Source organism: Pithys albifrons, chromosome 16 (genome assembly GCF_047495875.1).
Source record: "Pithys albifrons albifrons isolate INPA30051 chromosome 16, PitAlb_v1, whole genome shotgun sequence".
Lineage (NCBI taxonomy): Eukaryota > Metazoa > Chordata > Aves > Passeriformes > Thamnophilidae > Pithys > Pithys albifrons.
The window spans coordinates 3,277,907-3,303,444 of record NC_092473.1 but is presented as its reverse complement, the minus strand read 5'-3'; the positions used below and the strand labels follow the sequence as shown (position 1 = coordinate 3,303,444).

The 25,538-nt window shown below is 47.1% G+C and overlaps 1 protein-coding gene across 2 annotated transcripts in view; it reads right to left on the bottom strand.

Moving 5' to 3' along the window:
• NPRL3 (NPR3 like, GATOR1 complex subunit) overlaps positions 1 to 25,538 on the bottom strand; it is a 44,311-nt gene that overhangs the window by 7,019 nt on the left and 11,754 nt on the right. For both annotated transcript variants that reach the window (XM_071571107.1, XM_071571108.1), the window contains 7 exons: positions 23,965 to 24,039; positions 20,871 to 21,024; positions 20,059 to 20,140; positions 12,670 to 12,807; positions 11,788 to 11,944; positions 9,429 to 9,535; positions 8,082 to 8,211 (listed from right to left, as the gene is read on the bottom strand). In XM_071571107.1, the coding sequence (XP_071427208.1) occupies positions 8,082 to 8,211; positions 9,429 to 9,535; positions 11,788 to 11,944; positions 12,670 to 12,807; positions 20,059 to 20,140; positions 20,871 to 21,024; positions 23,965 to 24,039 (843 nt within the window). The remainder of the gene's footprint in view (positions 1 to 8,081; positions 8,212 to 9,428; positions 9,536 to 11,787; positions 11,945 to 12,669; positions 12,808 to 20,058; positions 20,141 to 20,870; positions 21,025 to 23,964; positions 24,040 to 25,538) is intronic.

Genomic DNA, 25,538 nt, shown 5'->3' with positions numbered 1-25,538 from the left:
AAATGCTTTTCACCCCACACAAGAGTTTATCTCTTTTCCAATCACGGAAAGGCAGCCAGACACAAACACTCCTCACACCCAGAGCCTCTGTGGGTGCTCAGCCTGTAAGGGAGCCTTTAATGGTCAGCATGTCTCTGTGCAACACTGACCAGCACAGCCAGTGACCCTGAAGGAACCAGCTCTGCCCCAGTCTGCTGGTTCCTACACAAGGGCCACTCAAATAAATCACCAAAGGGTTAATCCCAGATGGTCAGACTGAAGTGCAAGGTCTCCTGGAGAGCCAGGGAGAGGGCAGGGTGCTGGGGCAGAGCTGAAGCACCCAGGGGAGGTGCCCAGGAACAGGAGCCATTTGCTGTCAGATGGGAACCTGCTGAGTAGCCAAGGGAGAGGCTCTGGAGGTCAGAGCCTGGCAGGGCTGGGGGCACAGAAACAGCAGCACCAGCAGCAGAAGCCTTGGCAAGGGACAGCAGCCTGTGCTGCCAGGGGGTCCCCTCTCAATGCAGAGGGTCAGTACCCCTCATTTGCTGCTATAATAACACAGGGCAAGCTTATAAAGACACCTGGGGTTTCAGGGTGCAGGCAGGCAAGAGTGTCCAAAGCACTGAGATGTCTCTTGTATTACACACGCACACCACCTGCGCTGGAGCAGCTGCAGACCTGCAGCACATCCCCTGCAGTGGGCAGAGCGAGGGGCAAGTGTCTGCTGGGTCTGGGCATGGCCAGTTTTCAGCAGCTTGGGAGGAGCATTGAAAATGCATCATTGTGTCTGATTTCTGCATAAAAAGCCTTTTCATATCACTGCAGGCAACCCTGCCCATGGCTGATGGCTCTGAGAACACTGATTCACTGACAAGGCTGTTTGGGGATTTCATAGCAACCAACACTGTTTTGGGGAGAGAAACACGAGCAGCATGAGCTCAGACTCTGAGAAGGAAGCTCTCTCTGCTGCATTAATCATCAGGGGAACAGGCCACATCTCAATAAAAGCCCCAAACCCAAGTTCGTCAGCCCACATAATTTTTATTTTTCCATAAATCTTATAACTCTCAGTTCTTTCTCTGCTATCAAACCACAAAAAAAGACTCTTCTGTTTGCAGACAGACCCACCCCTTTTCAGGGATTACCACTTTGGGGGGCTCAGTGGATTTTCATCTTAAAACATATTATCTGGGATCACCTTCAAACATACATATTTTGGAAAAGCCATAATTCATTTTACATGTTTAATGAAAAATCTACAGAAGAGGAAGGCTGGCAAAAGACACCAAAGGCTTTGCTAACATCTGAAGTCAGCCTGGAAGAGTGAGGAGGTTTACTCCAGTGATTATGTTGCTGAAAACCTTCCTTCCAGATGCAGCCCTGGATGGAAAGATGTCTCATTTATTTTACTTAAATTTCCAACCTGCTGGCACGCAGCAACGTCTGATTAGCAAATGAAAGAGGTCTGCACATTTCACAACACAAAACAACCCTGGAAAAATCCAAGTCAACTCAAGGAGATGGTAAGACAGGCTCTTCCAGACCTGCAGAATCTGTGGGTAGGGCCTCACCCAAACCAACCTCCACTGGTCACTTTGGTGGTTTCATGAATTACAGACACAGCCAGTTGCTTTAGTCACAGCTCCACATGCATGGAAAGTCTTACCCAACACTCTCTGATCCTGCATATGCACCTTCATGTCTATGCTCTTGTGGAAATACCTAGAAAGCCACCCCAAGCCAGCAGCAACAGCTCAGTGGAACAAGAAGAGGCACAAGTGGTGTCACAGCTTTACAACCACAGCATTGTCCAACCAACCACAGCCAAACTCCTTTGTGCCCTCTCAAGGTGGGAGAGCTGGAGACCAGCTATGACCAACCTGAGAACTAGAGGAAACTCTTCTTCCATACTGAACTGAGCCTGGACAGTCATCCCTAGTGCACAGAGACTGATGATCCCTCATAGTTATCTGTGCTAGGACAGACTTCAGCAGGAATTTGGAACCTCTTAAAATCCAGTCCTAGAAAAAGCCCAAGTGCTGCAGGGCCCTGCTCCAGTGGCGTGCTCTGTGTCACCACTGCCCATGTTCCTCACACTGTTCCCACTTCTTCTGGGTTTAAACCCATTTCTTACCAAGAGCAGAAGTGTTTCCACAGGTCTGGTCTAGCAGAGGCTTCGCTAACACATTCTGCTGCATGTCCTTCTGGACACACACTGAATTTCCATCCAATCTCCATCTGCCACTCCAGAGATGGAGTTTACATTCAGGCCTGCAGGAGCAGAGGCCTCCCTGCACCATCTGTGCTGTGCAGGCTGTTGGAGATGCTCCTCCTCCCCCAGAAGTACAGGGTTATCTTCGAGTCTGGTCTCAGCCTACTTGGTTGGAGCTGGGCTCCTTGCTGAAGCCAGAAGGGCTGGGAGCAGCTTCCCAGGGAGGGTGTCCCTCAGTCCCAGGGCTGCCTCTGCTGCCTCAGCCATCCTCTGGCACGGCAGGAATCCACAGCCAGCCTTTTCTGGCTGAAACACTAGGGGTGTGATGGAAATATAAAGCAAAACATTCTCTGTTGCTGAATTTAACTACCAATCCACTCCAAATTTCATCCATATTCCTTTCATCCTTCCCGTCTGCCCACGCTGCCTCTTCCCAGCCCGCTCTGAGGGGTCCTGTCTGCCACAGCATCTGCTGTGTCCCTGCTGGCACAGACCAGCCCAGGCCACCCCCTCCACCTCCCTCCCGTGGCACAGCAGGGCCAGGCACAGGGAGAGCCCGTGCAAGGCAGCACAGAGGGCACTGGGACAATGCCCTGCTTTGTGCTGACTGACACAGACAGAGATGTTGCACTGGCTCCCAAAAACATGGGCACTGCATGTCAGTGCAGCTGGGCACGTTGGGATGGCCACAGGAAAGCTCAGCCCCAAGCCGTGGAGGGACAAGATCCATCATTCCTTATTCTCTACCCCCTGGAACCAAACACTTGTAAAACTCTTGAGAAATGTGTTAAATAATGTCCGTTTCCTGCAAGGATTCTTTAAGGCTGTTTTCTTTCCCAGGGCTAAAACGCTGAGGATAATAGACCCGAACAGGTTCAGGGAAGGGAAAACAGCAAGCCAGAAGCACTCAATCCTAGTTTGTTCCTGACTACACGAGGAGCCACTCTTAGTTAAAACACAGCTTGCTTTGCCAGCTGGAGCACACAAGCCCCTTTCTCCAGCCTGGATTATCCAGTTCCTTGACTTCACTCCTTCACTCTTCAAGGTCCAACTTGAGAACTAAGGGCTGCCTTAGCTCAGTAGGATGGCACCCTCAAAGTCGACAGGGTGTAGGGATGTTTGCTCAAGTATATTGCCTTTTTTCATCATTCAAACCATGCTGTATTATGGAAAACAGATCAGCTACTAAAGCTTCTCCCTCCTTTACTGAAAACAGACTCTGAAAACCCCTACTAATGTCGTATGAAACATTTACTGTCTAATTTTGCCATTTCAATCATCAGGTAACAGCTCTAAATTCTCAGCTTAACCATTCCCTCCATTTAGGACTAGCAAGAACATATTTTTTTAACTTACTGTGCTAAACCCCCTGACTTTATTCCTAGTCCAACTGAATAAAAATGCATCTTAATGCTACTTCCCTACCTGTGCCAGCAAAGCTCCCAGGACTCCTGATGCCTTCCAGATGCCCAGCAGAGCAATGCCACGTGCAGTGTGGCTCTGTGCAGACACAGCTGCCCATTCAGTGCCTGCAGGCAGCTCCCCTGACACACAGAGCCCTGCACAAAGCACAGCACATTTCTAGGATGCAGAAGGCAGAGGTCTCACCTCCCAGTGCCTGACTCCTGGAAGGATGGCCACACTTACCAAAACAAAAGTGAGAAGCTAAACAGATCTAGTTCAGCAGCAGCTGGGGTGCTTTCCCATCTGTTTTTTTCTATAGTTATCTGTGTCCCATCAAGGGAGAACTGGAGAACTACAGCAATAATAACAACGTGCATTGTGGATGCAGGGAGGAAATGAGATGTCTGGTTCACCCAGGAACACTCCTTTGGCCTTATGTGGAAGGATCCCTCCTGCTCCTCCACATTTGTTCAAGGCAGGGTAGGGAGATGCTGTAGCTGCTTCTGAAGCAGCTGAACTGGCTGAGGTCACAGAGCACAGATGAGGAGAAGCCACAAGCACCATTCCCTGCTTGTGCTTTGCAAAGAAACTCAGTGCAGAGCAGCTGGGTGTAAAATGCTGTTCAAAGAAAGCCTTGCACTGGAAAGCAGGTTCAGTGAGGCCTTCCCATGCACCAGTGGCACTGCCTGGTACAGATCCTGTCCATGAACACAGGCTGACCTAAAGGATTTAGGTTGCCATGAGCTCTTGTGCTTTCCCAGGAGGTTTTCAAGTGTGTGCACCCCACTGAACACCCCCAGAGCTGCACTCTGGTGTGCTCTGTGCTCACATCAAGGCTGTGCCACAGGGACACCAACCAACAGTTCACAGGCAGCAAAACAGGGACAGTTTCGTTGGGGTTGGGGAGAGCAGATGCAAACTGCTTCTTGTCCAGTAAAAACACTAAATGGGAAGATGAGTTTCATTTTGTATCAACTCAGAATCCCCCCACGCCATGGCTGCACTCTGGTGAGATCCAGGACAGTCCCAGACTGCACTGGATTGCTGCAGTCCTGGGGACACCACACAGCCTGCTGGAGCCAACAGACAACCCCCTGTGAACAGGGGAAAGCAGCTCCTGCTCCCCTCACACCCCCAGTGCAGAAGTCACCTCCCTCACTCTGTGCCAGCCCTAGAGCTCATAGATCTCCCCTGAGAGAATTCCACCTGCTACCCTGGCACTGAACTAGTGCAGCTGCAACAAGGTAAATGACTGGAGTGAAGCTGGACAGGAGCCAGAGCTATAGCAAAGGGAAGAGGGAAGGAAGGTGTGTGCACACACACCTGAGAGTGGGAAGGAAAAGCAGGGCCTGGGCTTGGCAGCACCCAGGTATGGTGAGATCAGCAGGGCTCATCCTCACACTGCTGCAGCACTGCAGCCCCAGCAAGGCAGAAACACAGCACAGAGCACTGCAGGAATACCAAAATCTTCTCTACTGACAGACATACAATGACCACAGTTCAACTGCAACACACTGCTCGTCCTCACAGGGAAGAAAAGAGACCAAGAGGCCATAATCACAGAATTACAGAATCATAGAATCAACTGGGTCGGAAAAGACCTCTGGGATCATCAAGTCCAACCCTTGGTCCAACTCCAGTCCCTTTACCAGATCATGGCACTCAAGTGCTATGGCCAATCTCACTTTAAAAACCTCCAGGGATGGTGAATCCACCCCCTCTCTGGGCAGCCCATTCCAATGCCTGATTACTCTCTCTGTAAAGAATTTGTTTCTGATCTCCAACTTCAATTTCCCCTGGCAGAGCTTGAGCCCATCATGCCCCCTTGTCCTATTGCTGAGTGCCTGGGAGAAGAGACCAACCCCCACCTGGCCAGAACTTCCCTTCAGGCAGTTCCAGACAGTGCTGAGGTCACCTCTGAGCCTCCTCTTCTCCAGGCTGAACACCCCCAGCTCCCTCAGCCTCTCCCCACAGCACTTGTGCTCCAGTCCCTTCTCCAGCCTCGTTGCTCTTCTCTGGCCCCACTCCAGCATGAGTTGCTGTCTCTGGCACAGGGCACAGCTGAGAGCACTGGCAGGCCTGGCACACACCACTCACTGCACATCTCCTGCCTGCCTGCCTGCCTGACACCAAAAGCAGATTGTAGGCATGCACTCCATCTTTCAAGGCAGTCCTGTCCTTGCAGGTTGTTCATACCTCCCACCAGCCAAAAAATACCACAGCACCCCAAGTACAAAAACAAGTGTCATTTTCTTTTCATCTGTCCAAAGCACTGGAGGAATTCCACCCATGTAACAGTAATCAAACAAAAATAACTTTGCCCCTTTCAAATACTTTTTATAAAGAGAGGAGGAAGGTCTCTGAGAGCTCTCCTCTTGCCCCTCATGACTTTATTAATGCCTTCTGTACTCTCTACCCATCCAGAAGCAGATGCCAAAAGGAGGGAGCCAATGCCATGCTTCAGACCAGAATCAAATGGGATGAATGCCATGAAACCATAACAGTCTCTGCAAAGACAACACCCTCTCCCACAGCAGTGACCCTCCAGCACTCAGAAACACAGACAGTGCCATCAGCCTGATGGAAAGCAGGAGATAACAGACAACTTGTGAAAATCTTCAAAGTTAAAAAACCTCACATCCCCTCCTGTGCACACAAAGAACAAAACTACAGGGAAAGCTCCTCAATTTGTCAATGTCTTTCAAAGGCAAAGCGAACACATTCTGACAATATTTGCAGCTCAGAGGACAGCATCTTTATCACTGCACAGTGGAACAGAACCCATCCATATCTCATTAGATTAATTGCTATATTGACTGGATCTCTGTTAATTACAGTTGGAGCCTGACCAGTTCAGGACAGGGATTGGAGTCATCTCTCTCAAAAGACCAATTCGTAACAAAAAAAAATAATACAGAGAGTCCTACATAAGTAAATCAAAGTAGAAGAAAATGTACTGATATGAAAACATCTGAAAATTCCCTCCACACTAAACTCCAAGAGCTGTCACATGTTGCACTATCAGAGAGCTGCTCATCATGGCTCTGAACAGGCATGGTGGGCTCCATCCTCACACACACATCTTCCCAGTGTGGCCCTGACTCTCCTGCAACCACAGCTCTCAACTCCCCTTTTCAGCCTGTAGAAAGCACTTCCAAAGCTTTTCACAGCCTCATCCCTCCACACAGGCTGAATGGCTGAGGAAAGCAAGCCCTGCTGCTGCCCTTTGGGACCCCACCATGGACAGGTGAGTGGCTAAAAAGCCACAAGAGCACTCCCATCAGCCCCAGCAAGCACTTACTGTACTGTTGTTTCAGGGCAGAACTGCAGCAGGAAGTGGCAGACTTTAATTTGTGTATTTTAAACAAAAGTAGCATGTCTGAAAACAGCCAGAACTATTGGAGAAGTATTAAGGCAGGTCATTAATTTTAAAAGGAGAAGTGAGAACATCTCCTGAAGCTACTACAGCTAAAATAAAATTAATGCCATGATTTCAGCTTCAATTTTCAGTTTCAAGCCACTGCAGTGAACTGTTGTTCTTCCCCTGCCTCCCAAGGTGGCAGCTGACCAGTACATACTATTGGGATTAGACCTACACTATTATTTATCATTATCTCTGATCATCATCTCTTCCAACCTGTAATTACAACAAATTCCTCTCTCCAAGTGTGCAAGTGATGTCAATCTGTCCTATGTCTGAGCAGTGGGGGAGTTCAGGCAGCAGCAACTCATCCAAGCCTGAAGGCCAGAGGCAACACCACAAGAAATCAGCCAAAGAACTCTGTCTGTGCTTCCTCTGAGCTGTGCTCAGAGGTCCAAGCTCCTTCCTTTGGGAACAGAACAGCGTCAGCCAGGAGACCTCACATTATTGAGCTCCTTCTTGCATTTCACCAGTTCCCAGAAATGCCACAAGCCACGATCAATGCATGAGCAAAACAGCTCACAAATCCCAAATCCATACATTATTAACCCAAAGCTGAGCACTAAAAAGCTAATGCAGGAGCACATGGACTGCTGCTGACTCCATGCTGAGTCTACTTCCTCCAGCAGCCTGTAAGCAATTCCAGTTTCACAGCAAAACTAAGTGAACAGGCAGTTTGCTTTTACAGCCAGACTGTGAACTTGAAGCAGATGGAATACAATAAAATTAAATGTGATTGTGAGGAATCCACACACTTGCACTCAGCCCTACTAATTTATGACAGTTTGCAACAGACCTAATGGAGTTTCAGTTTTCCCAATTTTCCCTACCACAACACTCCAGCAAAGAAAAGACTTTCAGGACTGTGCTGTGCTGACACAGAGTATCCTTTCGCCTTGACCATCCCCACAGCTTTTGGCACGTGGATATGAAATAACAAATCCAAAGGTTGGAAACATAGTAACTGGAAACTTCTAAAGCTGCAACAGAAGGTTCCTGACAGAGTCCCATTGCTGGTTCTCATTAGCAGGAGAACAAGGAGCTCTTGTGCCCTGCCCAGCTCACCTCCTGCACGGGCGGGGCCAGCGGGTTCTTGAACTCGGAGAGGGACACGGGGAGGGAGAACTTGGAGAGCATCGAGGGCAGGTTGTGGCCCCGGAACTGGCAGGAAAACGCCTCTGCCAGCGGGGAGTAGCTGCAGGAGAGACCAGAGGTGAGTGAGGCCCGAGTGCTGCTCAGGGGAACATTCATCCATTTCAGTATTACAGAAGTGCCAGCTGCCAAAGGAAATACCCTCTGAGATGTAGAAAAACCCTAAGGACACTTCATGGCATGTTGCATCCTGCAGAAGTGACCAGAAGCTCATGCTCTTTCACCTCAGCCTTACGTTCAGCTCCAGGACATTATTCAAGGTGTGGAGGGAACCCAGAGGAGGAAAATAAAGGTGATAAAAAGTCCAGACCTGCGCAGTCTCTGACTAAAGGGACAGGGCCTGGGCATTCCAGAGAGGACAGGGATGGGCAGGATATACCCACAATCTCTGAATGTGCAAACTGCAGCTGCAGATGTGGCTGTTCTTCCTGCCTATGCTGACAGGACAAGCAATAAAACTGATCAGAAGTAGAGGAGAGTCAAGTTAAATATTAGAACTGTCTTAAGATTCTCCAAAGGTCTTCAAGAACAGCACTGCCATATATGACACAGGCACAGTTGTTCCTGAATGACCTCAAGGTCCTTCTATCACAGAAGTTTTGATTTAAAACTATTTTCCTATAACTGAGTTCCAACACAGAGTCTAAAAATGCCTCGAAATCCAGCACAGGAAGGGTTGCCAACCTTCAGCAGAGCAAAAATACCCAGCACTGCCTGCACATCTTCCTGGCAGTGCCTCTGCCTGCTCTCCAAATGGCCACGTTGCCTCCTGTCTGTGAGAAGGCACAATGTATAAAATGCCAACACACGAATCAATACAACAGTGATGGCAACACTGAGTAGATTTGCTCCTTTTGATTCATTTCAGGTGATGCTGTGTGTGCCAGACACACAGGCAGTCCTATAAAACACCCACTTAACCATGAAACATTTTGTTTTGTAAATGTTTCCCTACTGCTTCAGGTCCACACAACCTTCCTGATATGGACATTGAGTGAGCAAGAGTACTAAAAATACTCACAGCAGCTTCACAGGGTAAGTACTGCTAGCAGAGCCCACGGGGGCACACTGATCTGCCCTGCTGCTCCTGCCTGCCCACACTGGCTGTGCAAGTTCAGGCACAGGGAATGGTTTGTGTGTTGTGCAGTCTCAACAGATTCATACATGAAGCAAGATCCCACTCTGAATCCAGTCAGGGAGGGAAAGAGCATCTGCACTCCTCACCACTCACTCTGCTACTGCAGACACTCATCTACTTACAGACAGACACTGGCATTTGGAGACAGCATGTAGACATTGTTCTCACAAAGAGGATAAATAATAATTGCTTTTCCCCAGTAAACAAGATGTGCAGCAAGCTGGAAAACCTGCATTGAGAAAACAGGGCAAAATTAGGGGAGCAAACCCAAAATTCAGACTCTTAGCAAGAGTTCCATACAAAGATAGAAAAACCTTGGCTTGAGCTGAAATGAAAGAAAAATGTTCCATCCTTTCACCCTGCCTTCAGAATAAATTCATGGTTTAATATAACATGTGGCACATCAAAAAGCATTTGACAAGGTTATGAATTTCCAAATATTCACTTCACATTTCTAAGCAACTTAGTATTTCCTGCCTCAAATGAATTTCTTCAAACTGTATCAACAGAAGTTTAGTTATTTTTCATGCCCCAAAAAACCTATTTTTGTTTATGCACAAAATGCATTAAGTGTTATACATGAAAAATGAAACAAAAGAATCAGCCTCTACGATGACACAAACACAAAGGAAACCAACGCTGCCTTTTCACTGCACTGAGGTATCTCAGTAATGAGCTACACAAAGTATTTTAATGTGTTAAACAAGTCAGTGGTTGCTAATGGCTCTGGAAAAGCCACATAAATAGTGGCTACGAGACATAAAATCCAGCCTGTGCCATTAGATGCATTTAACTGTGCTTTTTTGTGGAGAACAGAACTCCAGAAACAGAAGGGAATTTCCAGAGTTCATTCACACCACAGACCACTGTAGGCAGAGCTGGAATTTAATTGCAAAGCAGGACCTGTCCCTTGGAATAAGAGAAGGTGCAGACCTGTGCCCTGGAGCGTGTGTGATGATGAGCTGTGTTCTCCCTGTCACCGAGCACAGATTGACTCAGAGCATGGAGTGGCTCTTCCCTCTCCTGTACAACCTCATTCCCAAAGACCACAGTCACCCACAGGGGTCTCTCAGCAGCCTCATGTTTTGTGAGAGTGCCAGAGTCTCATTCCTTCCGCTGGCCCAAACCTCCCTCTCCACAGCACCTCCAGCAATGCAGATTTGAGATCTGGTTGTCACTGTTGGAAAGGCATTTGGAAAGAGCTGCTGGCTTGGAAAGACTCACTCAAAATTTTTGGCCAAGCCTAATCTAGAGCTTCTTCCTGGGACTCTGCAAAGTCCATGCACTAAAGGACTAAGGGAAGTGGATATGTAAGTTTGGTAGAAAAGATCTTGGCAAATCCTGGGGAAACAACATATTTGGCCATGGCAGATGTAAATTTTCACTTGCATTTTGGGTGCCTCCATTTGCATGTCAACATCAACGTGGCAGAACCAAGACAGACCACTGTGGTGTAAGCCAAGAGTATTATTTGTTCTGGTTTTAACCACCAAAGGGGAAGGCACAGAGAAGACACAACACCTTGAGGGTTGTGTTCAGTTCTGGGCCCCTCAGTTCAGGAGGGACATTGAGGGGCTGGATCGGGGCCAGAGAAGAGCAACGAGGCTGGAGAAGGGACTGGAGCACAAGTGCTGTGGGGAGAGGCTGAGGGAGCTGGGGGTGTTTAGCCTGGAGAAGAGGAGGCTCAGAGGTGACCTCAGCACTGTCTGGAACTACCTGAAGGGAAGTTCTGGCCAGGTGGGGGTTGGTCTCTTCTCCCAGGCACTCAGCAATAGGACAAGGGGGCACGATGGGCTCAAGCTCTGCCAGGGGAAATTTAAGTTGGAGATCAGAAAAAAATTCTTTTCAGAGAGAGTGCTCAGGCATTGGAATGGGCTGCCCAGAGAGGGGGTGGATTCCCCATCCTTGGAGGTTTTTAAACTCAGATTGGCCGTGGCACTGAGTGCCATGATCTGGTAAAGGGACTGGAGTTGGACCAAGGGTTGGACTTGATGATCTCGAAGGTCTTTTCCAACCCAATCCATTCTATGACTCTAAGTCTTCTTAGAGGGGCACAGGGATGGGACTGGAGGCACCACACACAAAGTGGGCAATGGGAAATTCCCATCAGACATGAGGGAAGCTGCTGGTCAAACACTGGACCAGAGAGGCTGTGGTAGGTAGCCCTGGATGTAGTCACTACTTGAACAGACACGTTTCTGATCCGTCTGTTTTAAGGGACTTGCTCTGAGCAGTGGTGGGGACCAGAGACCCCCAGGCAGTGCTGTCCCCTTGCTGTGGCTGCAGGGCTGTGAGCACTGCCCCTGCCCCTCTGCCCCGTGTCCCTCCAGCCCTTCCCCAGCTCCCAGGCTGGTGCTTTGCCCATGCACTGCTCCCAGTGGAGGAGCCGACGTGCTCCTGCACCACACCAACCCACTGGCACACAGAAGAAAACTCCTCGTGATTTAAAAGGATTTCAGCAGCCCTGACAGCTCCCCATACCTGCAGCAATGCCAAGTCAGCATCTTGAGCCAGTTGCTGCAAATTCTTCACAGCAGAGGTAGTTTTAATTACTCTCACCAGGGCAGGAGAGCAGTCCAACGGGAGCTCATTAAGCAATGACTTCTCATCATTTAAAAGTAATAAGGCATGGTAAGGCCTGCAGAAAAATAGAATACATTTGCACAGTAAAATGCAGCTTTTCCTGAAGGCTTGGTTATTCCCATACCATGATACCTGGGGTCAATCTAATGGTGAAAAAGAACTTCTAATATCATCCTTTTGCTCTAACTGGGTTCAAAATGACCCCATTTTTATGTTGTAGGGTAAGATGCTCCCTATAAAAAGGGGGTAGAGGATTATATGATTACTGGAGACCCCAGTGATGAGCTAAAACAGACTGCACTGTGCTGGCAGACAATTAAGAACTGCTCTGAAAACTGTTCATCTGCATTACTGAAATACAGAATGGAGTAAAAGAAAGGAAGAAAATAAGGATTAGTTCATCTTGTGGGATAAAAAGCTGCAAATATGAAATGCAGGAAATAAGGTACTGCAGAACCTGGGCTCTCTTTCTTCTACAAGCTGGATCAAAGACTAAAATGAACACACAAATCCTCTGACTGCAAACAGTGCAGGCCTCTCTTGCAGCATCACCTCAGTACAACCCTCTGATATCAACACAAAGGCTGTGGCTCCACACCATGTATCCAGCAGCACCTCAATGCCAGGGCATCACCTCCAGGGAGTCCTGTCAGCCCAGGGACCCCACCAGTGCAGACCAGTCACACCATTCCCCCGGCTGTGCCAGCAGAGGTGTTTGCAGCAGCACCCTCAGACCTGAGGAGGGACTGGGACACCCTGAAGGACAGAGCTTGCTCTCACCTGATGGATTTCAGACTTCTCTCAATGGCTTCTGGGGGGATGAAGTTGGTGGCAACATAGTGGATTTTGTGAGGGAGGCAGAAACTCACTTCCAGCCAGTTGTTGATGTGTAAACGAACCACCCCTGTCGTGCAGAGACTGAAATAGCAAGAAAAGAAATGCACACAGCATTTACCATCTCTCACAAATGAAAACACTGGTCCAGATTCACCCCTGCACAAGAACTGGACTGGGACAGGAACAGACTGAATGCTCCCTGTCTCTCCCCAGGCTGGCTGAGAACCAGCTGATTCCCAACTGCAAGGACTTCCTTAACTTGTACTTCCAGAGCATCATCCCCTACGGCATTTTTGGGAAGATTTGAAAGACTTCAGCACTGAACTTCTGCTCCCTCTGCTCTTAACACTTCAGCAGTATCTCAAATTAAAAGAGTTTCCTGCAAGGCAAAGGAAAACTCCCTAGGCCAGAGCAGCAAAGGGCAAAGATGAATTGGGCACAATGTTTTCACCTCCAATTTCCATCTTCCTCTCTAAGGGGAAGGAAAAGGAGATGTTTGGACCGGGCAGGGGCTGTTGCAAGCAGCACATTTCCACAACAACAGCCTCCTTCAAGCTCTGCTCAGGCTGTTTGCTCCCTTCTAACCTGCTCCTGCTTGTCACATGAAATCACAAACATGCTTGCTAAATGGTTTCTTCACTCTAGGAAACCACAGGGACTAAGCTAAGCCCTTAAGCTGAACACAGACAACAGGACTGGAGTGGAAATGATGGGAATGACAGTGAAGTCTGACCCTCTTTTTTTCAGGCTTTGATAAGCCTCTTTTCCTGCAAACCCACAAAGCTGCAGCTCAGAGCCATGAACATCGCTCAGGTGGTTTTACAAGGTCTGGAAATCTGGGCAAGAGATGCAAAATACCTCAGTGGGGAACTACATTTGCTTAAATGGGCAACACATTTGAGTGTTGTGTTCAGTTCTGGGCCCCTCAGTTGAGGAAAGAGATTGAGGGGCTGGAGCGGGGCCAGAGAAGAGCAACGAGGCTGGAGAAGGGACTGGAGCACAAGTGCTGTGGGGAGAGGCTGAGGGAGCTGGGGGTGTTTAGCCTGGAGAAGAGGAGGCTCAGAGGTGACCTCAGCACTGTCTGGAACTACCTGAAGGGAAGTTCTGGCCAGGTGGGGGTTGGTCTCTTCTCCCAGGCACTCAGCAATAGGACAAGGGGGCACGATGGGCTCAAGCTCTGCCAGGGGAAATTGAAGTTGGAGATCAGAAAGAAATTCTTTGCAGAGAGAGTGCTCAGGCATTGGAATGGGCTGCCCAGAGAAGGGGTGGATTCCCCATCCCTGGAGATGTTTAAGGTGAGACTGGATGTGGCACTGAGTGAGAATCCACCACATCTTGATCCAACCCCACTGTGATCACCAGCCCAGGGCACAGAGTGCCCTGGGCTGGTGATCACAGTGGGGTTGGATCAAGGGTTGGATTGATGATCTCAGAGGTATTTTCCAACCCAATTGATTCTATGCACCATGAGGAGCTGAGCCAGTCCCACCTTGCCAGGCTCACAATGCAGGGGTGGGGCAGCAATGCCCACCACACCTTTCCACATTCAGTCTGGAACACAAATGCACTTGCGTATCAATCTTAAGCAACAGCCCATCTTGTCTACACCACAGAATTGAATTTCTGAAGGTGTCCTTTTACTTCTTTTTCCTTCCAAAAGAACAATTTTTGGCCTAAAATCAAATTTCAAAGTTTGCACTCTGAAAATTCCAGACTGAATTTTAAATCCAAGTGTGCTGAGACTTGCAATATGACTTTTGTGTCAGTAACTCACACGAATTTCCCCTCTGCACAAAACAGATTTAAAAACATGCCAGGAACAGGCCAGGAGCAAATACATGTCTTGGAAACTCTTTATGTGGTGATTTAATCATTTATAACTAACATTCAATTGCAGGCCACAAACTAACATGCTCTTTTCCAAGTTCATCTGGCTGCATGGAGGGTTTAGAAAGACCTGAAAATTCAGCTTTAAACAAAAACACTGAGTAGCTTTGGCTGCTGGTGCAACTACTCACCAAACCACAACAGAGTGGTGAGGGAACAAACACCATCCCCTCCTGCCTCGTGCATGATCAGACTCATTGGGGAAAATCTCACTGCAGACAAGCTTTTGAAAAGCTGAGGCCATGGTTTTGTTCTAAAATCTTGCACTGCACTCCAAAAAATACTGATTTTTTGAGCAGACACTGTATGTGTTTTCCTCTTTTTAAAAGGAACTGAAAGGATGAACCCACTGTCTCTCTGGCCTCTCCACCTCTCATGGGCTGAGAGGCTCCAGACCCTGAAGGAACATGCAAAGCACAAGCACCTCTGTTTTATTTGATTAAATAACTCCAGTAACTCTGCCTACCCCTCCAGACATGCCCCACTGACAGAAAAAGCTGCATTCCCTCAAAGTGCATCAAGGAAAAAGGAAAAAGACACACTGAAGCTGTGGTTATCCACACAGGCCAAAACCCCACAGGAGAAAACAGGACAATAAAGGACTGGGACAAGCTATTTAAGAGGCTGCCTGAAAGTTATTGAGGTGTTTAATCAGGTTATCCAAAAGCAGCAGATACATGAAAACATGAGACAGTTGCAGGAATATTTTCCCTGCAGAGTTTAACATTTAGGAAACAGAAAAAAAAAACCAGTTGTTCTTTTCATTCTTCAGTCCAAGTGCACCAAGGTAGAAGCTTTAATTATGTAATTACTCTCTCCACAGCATAATTTTGCCTACAGTGCACTATACAACAAGAGTCTAGAATTAAAAACAAGAAAACCAGATTTTCAGTTCTGATCTGGATCTTAATTTCATTCTTCTGCATTTGCATTCAACTGTACAATTTCCAGCCTTCATTATGGCTTTCTGTACACAGTTTCTCCTTCACCTGCCCCTCCCTGGATGGCAGATAATTTAAGTGTCTAATAATCTGACCAGGAATAAGCTACACCCTCCAGCAGCAACACATGTGAGTGCCCTTGGCCAGACAGCAGTTCAATAATGTCACCAGTACAGACACAGAACTTTGTGCAACAGGACACACAGTCAAGTCCTGCAGAGGGAAGTTCTGATCCACATTTGCCTTCACTTTTACACCTTCTTTTAGGGGCAGAGGCAGAAAACAAGTTTTCAGAACCTCATCAAGGAGTCACCCGGCTCCAGTCCAGTATTATTCTCCTTAACCAGCTCAAACTGGGGAGCAGAGTCCAGGGTGATGCAGGACAGTGGGACGTGGGAACACTGCACACCATGAACTCAGGGACACAGTGTAAGCAGCTCCTGACAGAAGACCCAGAATCCCACCAAGATTCCAAAGTGCAGTAGGAATTACACCAGGAATTGATAGATGGGCTCTCATTTGTTCCCTGCTCCTTTCCTAACAACTCTTCCCATTTTGTGGGGGTTCCTTGCTGAGCTGTTCCTCTAGGCTGACAGCTCACTGAACTATCTGCAGTAATTCCAAAAGCTCTTTTCAGAGCATTATGTTTGGCCTGACATGCATTATTTTACACCCACCTATACTGACTTTTCCCTGCTGTTCTACCAGTTAACCACTATCCAGAGACCCTGCTGCAACTCCTCCTTTTTCCCCACAGACTTTAAAAGCATCTGGCCAAAAATAGCTTCATTCCCTATACTCTAACTCTAACTTAAACCCTCAAAGACATTCCATTTTATTTCATGAAAACTTAGTTTCAACACTTTTTTTGAATATCTGCTTAGATAACTCCTGATGAGCAACACATGGATTAGGATACTGAGAGGGGATATCACAGTCCAAAGCTGAGACAAGGGAGAAGCAAATGGGAAAAAGCTGTTTAATGTCTCTCCATCATAAGACCCATGAGACATCTCAGATATACACAAGGAGCAAAGTTCAGAAGAAACAGAAAGAAACACAGAAAGCAGTTAAGCCATGGCCCTGCTTATCAGAGGATGCTGTGGTTGTCCAGTGTTTGCTCTGGCTCACAGGACTGGGGACTGATTCTGGGAAGTGAGAGCAGCTGAAGGCTGTTCAACAGACAGAAATCCCCTCCAGAGCTGCAGGATCCTGGGGAATACTTTGGGGAATATCCCTGCTCTTTTGCTCTGCTGTGCCCTGAGCAGCCACTGTGAGCCACTGCCCTGAAGTGGGAAGCCAAAAGTTGAGCATTATTTCAGAGAATTGCAGCCTTGTTCATAACTATTGGCAACACAAAGCAATCCCACTTTGTATTTATAAAGGAGTTATGAATTTTTACACACACATCCCTAATTTTGTGTCTATTCTATTTACACCAGAAATTAATAGTATGTTTTCTAGTTTGGTGGAGTTTGTAGCCTTGGAGTTTGTTTTTCCTAGAGGTTGTGACTACTCAGAGCTTTGAAATTATTTCCTATTTCTTTATAAGGGACATGTGGACTATCCTTTGATGAAATAACTGTAATTGGATTATATTTTACATTATAGCCACAGAAATCACATCTAATAATTCTGTAAATCTCATATCATTACTCTACTTCTCCCTGAGCTGCTGAGGTGGGCTAGATCTACCAGTTAGCTCTTACCCCACTAGGCTAACAATGTATCAAGGCTCTTTGTGTATTAAAAAGAAAAAGAAAACAATCCAATCCTCCCAAAAAAACTCTCCAAACTTTCACTTTTATTCCCACACAAAGCTAAGAGAAGTTGGCTATAACCAGACAGGCAGTCCCCTGAAGCTGTAGAGAGACCTTGGTGAAAGCTGTCTTAATTCCCTAAATTGAACACTGGCTTAAAAGAGACACACACTGTAACTCTGGTAAATTGGTCAGTGCTGGAGGTGCTGCCAGCTGGAGTTTCTTGGGCCTAAAGCCACTGCTTTTTGTTCCACACCAATGCTGGAGTCTGGGGACAAGATAAGACTCAAATTTTCTGAACTAATCAACAAGAAACTTTCTAGTTCACTCAAGCCCAGAAAGGTCCCAGGAACTGGATGTTGATTCCCCCTAAGCTGCCACTTTAATAACACTCCACTTCCAGAGCAGCAATAGTGTCACAGTCAGGATGTCCTGCCTGCTGATCCTGCCTTGCAAACCACAGGCACTTCATTCAAAACACAACGAGCATCCTGAACCATAAAAAGCTTCACACACTTGTGGTTTTGCACAAACCAAGTTGCTCAGGGATGTGTTGGGTCTTGCCTGAAATCCCTCAGCACCATCTACAGGAGACCAAGGGCTCGACAGCAGCTCTGGAGCTGCAGAAAGCAGCAGGCACAGGAGCTGCTGCTCTGAGCACACCTCGGTGGGCAGCTGGGCTCCATCTGCAATTCAAAGTGCCCACTCCCCTCCCCTCCACTCCCTGCTCTCCCACAGCCAAAGGCTGTGCCAGCATCTCTGTCAATGCAAACCAGCACATTGTCACTGCAGGCTTTTGAAGCTTTACCCTTCCCAGCAACACACCAAATCTTTCCATCTTTCCTCTGAGGTCACCCTCACTCCTCCACACTCTCTAGGTGGCCCAAATCCCTCCTGAAATGTGCTGTCCAAAACTGGATACAATACTCATTAAGCAGGGGCTTTACAACCCTGAGTGGGTTTGGCTCCCATCTTACAGACAAGACTTTTATTTTATGCATTCTTGTCTATCTGTCTTTTTTGTAACCCCATGTTACTTATGACTAACCCTTGTTTCTCAGAAGACCACACAGACTTCACTCCAAAGCTGCTGCCACACAGGAATAATTAATTCGGCTTGGACTAGCAGAAAAAAAAATCCTGTTTTTAGACCACTTCTACCCTATGAAAAAAAATTATTTCTAAGCCTGCCTGGCAAGGTGCTGCAGCTCCTCCCAACTGATCTGATGCAGGGGCAATAACTGTATTTTTTATTCTCTTATATAAAGAATTAATGCAAAAACTCTGCAGATCACCACCTTATCACCCAGCCAGACAATTACCCTGGTAGCTACTCTTTAAGTACAGCTTTACAATAAAGCACACGGACACTTTATGTTTTTACTGACACCTTATTTCTTCCATTTGCCTACGACAATGTCACACAAAAGTGTCAAAATCTAACACCACTTCTCCCCCACTCACAGTGCCTAAATGAGGGAGAAATTGCCTTATTTTACAGCTGGGGGGCAGTACCAAGTGTGCTTCTCCATGGTCAGTCCATTCCTCCTTATCTCATGGGTCTTATCACACAGTCCATGAGCCTGGGCTGTGTTACTCCAGTCACAGTCAAATACCACAAGATGTCACTGTGACACTAAAATGTTTGGAAACAACATCAGAATTTGCCCAGTCACAAATACACAGCCCTAAAGGAACAGAAAAATGTAAGTTTAATATTAGAATCACAGGCTACCCAAAAAGTGCCTTATTTAAAACTTTAGTACAGGTTTTGTGTGAGTTGTATGGACCAATATACCACATTCCTTCAAACAAGCTGAAATTCACAGCTCTTGAACATAACAATATATAAGTTTTTTAATGTGCTCTGCAATCATTAAGTTCTTTAGGCTCCCAGTGCCTTACCTGACATGGCTCTGCCATGATCCCCTTTGTACAAGGGAGCCCCAATCCAGGGAGAATAAAGGATTTGTCTGATATTGTTCAGTGTGCCCTAAGGAGCTTCATCCCCGTTCTCTGAATCCCTGACAAACACCCCAGTCAAGGGGCAAAGCATGTTCCTCCCCACCCAGCCCCTCTGTGCCCCTTTGCCCAGGCCTTTCCCAAGCACAGATCCTGCCTGGAGGAGCCAGCACTGCCAGGCTGTCAGAGAGCCCAACGAGGATGGGGCCAGCCCCTGCTCAAGTTCAACCCCAACCCCACACTCCTTTGAAATCTTTGCCAGAACTTCTGCTCCAGTCAAGAAACAGCATGTTACACTTTCCATTCTGCTGAAAGTCTCAGCATCTAATCCAAATTCGCTGTCCAGACATGCACAGTGTAACCAAATGAAGCCAGGGCAGTACCTGACTTGCCAGCAGTGCTCACACAGCACTCTTCTCTCAGCTGCAGCCTCAGAGCTCTCCTACAGTGACAGAATATCCATATTATGACACTTTTCATTTCTACAATTCACTTGTCATTATGTGCCTCCCTGCTAAGGAAGAAAATAATAATCCTGAAAGCTGTGACAGACATCACCAACTTTCAGGAACCACAAGATATCAAAGAGAGACCGAGGTAATGATTAGGAGAGCAGTTCTGCCAACATTTCACCTGACTGATTGCTGGGCCTCACATTGCTCTGCCTGGTTCAAACCCCAATGAGTCAACAGCACAGGATGTGGATAATACCCTAAGGAACAAGGCCAGGAGGTTTCAGTGTGAAGCAGCATATTGTGAGTTTGGAATAAAATCCAACTTACCTGTCATATGTCTCTTTGAGATCTCTGGCCAGTTTGCACTTGGGTAGGATGTGATGAAAAGGTGACTGTGGCCCTTCTGTTGCTACAGAAAATTTCAAAACAAGAAAGCAAACAAGTGATTTCAAAGCAGAGTTTCCTCTTCCCTCACCAGGTATCAGCCCAGTCTTAGGGACAGAAATTGCATCTTTTTAATCTACAATTATTTTTCAAAGCTTTTACTATAACTCAAGTTACGTGTTAAGATAATACAGTGAATTATTGCCAACTTCTCCTAAACCTCAACTCAGTTAAGCACATCTAACTGTGAATTTGACAAATGATGATTTAAAATGCTTTGTTTTTATAGATGTTACTTTAATTTTTAATGCTTGCAGCGAGATGATGCATCACTGTCAGACAGAGCTCACCTTTATTACAGTACATTTTCCTAAAGTAGAGTCTATAAAAACTCTATAACTATTTGCTCGCCATGGTAACAACAGGTAAGGGTAAAGCTACCCAGGATGTCTGGTGACCCAGCACACAGCATTCCAGCATGGAAAACTTGCTGTAGGCTGGGTGAAGGTTACACTGAGCTCTTCCCTCAGCCCGACAGGCAGATCCAAACAGGATGGCTCAGTGCAGTCTCCAGGACTGTGCTGAACTCAGCTGGTAAGCAAAGCAAAGCTCCTTCACCTCCAGAGCTCACACACAGTCAAAAGCTGTCAGAACGCTGGAGAGCACCTAAACCTGTTCATACTGATGAAGCAAGAAGGCACAATCGTCATGTCTGAAAAAGTGCCACTGCTGCCCACAGCTCAGTCAGGGCTCACCCTCTGCCATGGCAGACACCTCGTCCTGGATGGCCAGGATGAGCTTGGCCTCCCTGGTGAGGTACTGGCAGCGGCGCTCCTCGTGCTGCAGGACGATGGCGATGCGGCGAGACAGGTTGTGCAGGCAGTTAATGACGGACGGGTCCGCGTTGGCCTGGGGGGACACGGGGACAGACACTGAGCCACGGCCACCAACAGGCCACAGGGCTGGGGGAGCAGCCAAACAACAACCACCTCCCTCTGGGACCAACACTCAGCCTTGGGGGCTACTGGCAAAAATGAATTTTCTCTAGCAGCAACCAAGCAGAACCTGAGAGATGCCCCAGTGTGAAGGGCAGAGCAAGGATTTCTGAGCCTGTCTGTGTGCATCAAATGAACACCACACCTGGAGCACAGCACTGCTTTGTTTTCCCAGGTGTGAATGGAACTCTGCTAGCAAAGAGCAAAGGACTCAGTGTCACACAGTGAGAAAAGAAAATGTGTGCCATTTGAAAAGGCAGAATATCCCAATGTTCAGGTTAAACTCCCTGGGAGCACAGACACAGCAGTGCCTTTAACAGAGCCCACGTCGCTACACTGATGTTTGTCCTATGGACTGACAGGGCAGTAAATAAGTAAAAATTACCAGCACATGACCAATAATTTCATCCCAAACCCAAATGGATTTGGATTTATGCTCCCAAACATTTCACAAATATGGCTTGTTACTAACACTGCATTTGTGCAAGTCCCTGGAAAAATCTATCGTGTAAGTGCAGCTGCCAGGGGGGTGAGGGGGGAATGGTGGCTCCACCATGAGTCAGCAGCTGCTTCGTGTTTGTTAAGACATTTAAAGGAATTTAAACTTCTGGCAAGTGATCCCTTGGAATGTAAACTAGCAAACCATGACTCATCACTTTTTGATTCCACTGTTCTTGCTGAGTCACGACACGTTGGTAACCCTGAAGCTTAAACACAGCAGGGTCAGTGCTGATTACAGCACTTGGGTCTCTGCCTGCTGTGTCTGCCCACTGCAGATGGACACTCATCTTTATCTCAGAAGGCCTCCACCCACCCTCTGGGCTGCACTACTCCATCCTAGGAAAAAATTTCTGCTTGCTTCTTACACAGCACTTTTCAGAAACTTGACTGCTCTCTGTGAACCAAGAGTGTCTCGTTTGGCAAATGGATTTAGTGCTGCATCACACACACAATTACATCAGTGTCATCACACAGCTGAAGTGCTAAAAAAGAAAAAGAGCAATTTTCCTAGAACCACTGAAATTAGATTCTAGAAAAACGTGAGCTAGATAAAGCCCTCACTGCACTTCACCAAGCCCTTGTGAATGAAAGAGCCTTGGTTTCACCCCTTCTGCTGCCACCTGACTCACAAATGTTTGTGTCTGCATGTGCATCTAAACACACTTCCCCCCAGCCAAAGCATGGGGTGCCTCAGCAGTACCCCAAAACATCCTCTCTTCATGTGTGAAACCTAAACCCAACTCCTGCGTCACAAACTCAGCACTTCCTGGCCCAGGAGTGTCCCAAAGCAGAGCCCAGGGAACAATTCCTTGCTTGATTCAGACTGATTGCTGGGATAATTACCTGCTCCTGGGCTGAGGACAAGACATTGGACTGGGGCCACATCCATGTTACTCACCACTGGAAAGGCAGTGGTAAGGAAAGTACTAGTGCTAAGGGGAATAAAAAAGGTCCTTTCACAAGCAAAAGGAGCTGGAGGCTTTTAAACCATGGCTTTATATCCAGCCAAGTTAATATCAACCATTTCCATACAGACAACTATTCCAGCTCCCTCTTTTATTTTTAAACAACCTATGGGCAGGGAAGAGAAGCCAGAGCTCAGAAATCAAATAATGCTCAAACATAATGACATTTCTAAGGGCTTTATACCATCTAATCAGCCAAGCCAGGATCCCTTAACACCAACATTTAGTCAACAGAGTAGGGCTGAAAATAATTTCAAGCAGAAACTGCATATTTGTTCAAGGTTTCTGCAGAGCATCAAAACCTCTTTATTCTTCACTTGTACCTTCTCATGTGGCTGCTCAGCTGCTGCTCCCTGGCACTCTGCATTTATGTCAGTGCTAAGAGGAGGCAGCTCTCAAACACTGTCCCATTGAGTACAAGCCTGGAGGCACTGAGCAAAAAGCACATCTCTGTCATACAGCATGAGCAGGGCTCAAACCAGTGCTGTTTGAGCCAACAGGCTTCTGACCCTGCACAGGGCAAGGCTGGCCAAGGCCATGGTGAGGGGCACGACCCACTGCCCGCAGCGCTGCTGCTGCTGCTGCCTCTGGAGCAAAAGCAGCCGCAGGGGCTGAGCTGCACAGTCAGAAGGGCTCAGCATCCTGTCACTGCAGCTCTGGGGATGTGGGCCTGTCCTGGGCAGCACAGAGCACTAGAGAGCAGCACCTGGCACCCAGTTCAGGCCCAGGGTGGCCTCTTTGACAGCACAGTGGGACAGGGCTCAACTGCAGGGTCTCAAAAACCAAACCAGATGCCACCTCACTCATGATAGAAGACACGACACAGACAGGACTAAAATCATAGAATCATAGAATTGATTGGGTTGGAAAAGACCTCGAGATCATCAAGTCCAACCCTTGGTCCAACTCCAGTCCCTTTACCAGATCATGGCACTCAGTGCCACGGACAAGCTCACTTGAAAAACCTCCAGGGATGGGGAATCCACCCCCTCTCTGGGCAGCCCATTCCAATGCCTGAGCACTCCCTCTGCAAAGAAGTTTTTTCTGCTCTCCAACTTCAATTTCCCCTGGCAGAGCTTAAGCCCAGCTTAAGCTGGGTTTATATTTGTTTTCCAAAGTGTATTCCTACATGCCTTTACACTCTGGGTATTTCAACCCAACATCTCTGGAAAATGTCCTGAAGGAAACAACTGAACTTGTTTTCCACTGGGCTGGCAAATTTCACACTTGTCAGTGTCACAGTCTACGTGTTTGTTGTTTCAAATTAAAATATCCCAATAAAATCAGGAACAATGTTTTGCAAGATATTACTGGAATGTGAGCCTACTGCACTCTCTCATACATCTGAAGCACATCCCACTGCCAGATGGAATGAAAATGGTCCTTACCCTTAGTGCAAACACCACGTTGAACAGAATCATAGTGGGCATCTCTCTCTTTGGTGAGGGATCAGTTTTGGATACCTGAAAAACATTTTTAAAAAAATCCCACAGGCCACTGTCAGTTGGAGCCAGTAACAAAGGGAAAGAAACTTAAAACAAAGAAAAGCCTTAGTTATATAACAAGTTTGCTAAAAGAGCAGACAAATCAAATTATATCACCAAATTTGACTTGTAAAAAATAAAACTATGATTTCTTTTTTTTAATTAAAGTGTCACAGTTACTCTACAACGCTGCCTTTGCTGAGCAGCTGTGAAGCCTCAAACCAAAGCATTTTGGTCCTGAGAATGGAAATGAGTATCAGCACAGACAGAAGTCTTACTTGGTGTCTTTGCTATTGCACTGTAGCACCATTAGGGACCTTAGGTTTAAATTCCTTGGCACAATTGTCATATATATATTGTTGATTAAGAAGAAATCCATAGGATTTCTCATCCCAGGCCACACCTATTCTTCCTTTTCCTCAAATCCCCACTCCAACTGAATCCTCTAACAAGCTGTTGCTTTAATCAGAGAAAATACACTCTAGAACATCAGAGCTAAAATAAAAGGCTTGATTTTCCCTTCCTGAAGGATTTCAAACACCTCCTCCAGCCCCTCTGTTCTCTCTGCAGTAGAAAGCCCCATCCCCAGGGCAGGTTCAGACTTTCTGGGGAGGAGGAACAGTGGCAGCCAAGACAAGCAAAAGGAATTTGCACAGCCAGACCAAGGACTCCGAATGGCCCAAGTGTCACCACAAGATGGAGCACAAAATGCAGAGGACATTCCAACCTCCCCTGCTGAACACCCACCCAAAACAGCCTGAGCCTGCAGGACAAACACCCAGCTAAGCCAACAGTGGGGCTCTACCTGTCTGGCACCTGAGATGGGGCAAAAGCAGAGCAGCTGGTAAAGGTACAGCTGCATCCAACCCTTCCCAGCAGCTCCCAGGCAGCAGCAATGAACTGATCAGCTCATCTCACTGCCTTTTCACTCTGAAGTCTCAAAAATTAGAAAAACTAGAAGATGTGATACATATTTCTGGGTTTTTTTAAATGTCATTCTATCAAAAAGGCAGTGATGGGTGGAAAAGCCACTTCACTGTGTTTATTTGCTCTGCAGTTACAGGTTCCAGGATTTCTTATGAATTTCAGTAAAGACTCAATAGCATTTCCAAGACTGGTCCTGTTCCTTCCTTAAAATCAAAGAAACTCCCAGCACTAACATGAGTTGGGATGCAAGTGAGATTTTGTATCACCTCCTGTCCAGAAAAAAACGGATGAAAAGACTAAGCTGGGAAAGAAAATGCTGAAGGAATTTGAAGAATTCAAAATGTTGCTACATAAAAGGCAGTCTGGCACACAGGAGGAGATATTTGTGTTCTTGTAACTCTTGAATCTCATCTGAGTAAGAATTTGCTGAGCTGTCCCATGGATTGATTTACTGCAGAACAAACTCTGAGGAAACCCAAAGCAGAGGCTGCCAAGTTACTCTGGTTGCTCCATGGGAAAGGAGCTCCATCCAGGTTATTCCTAACTGCAGG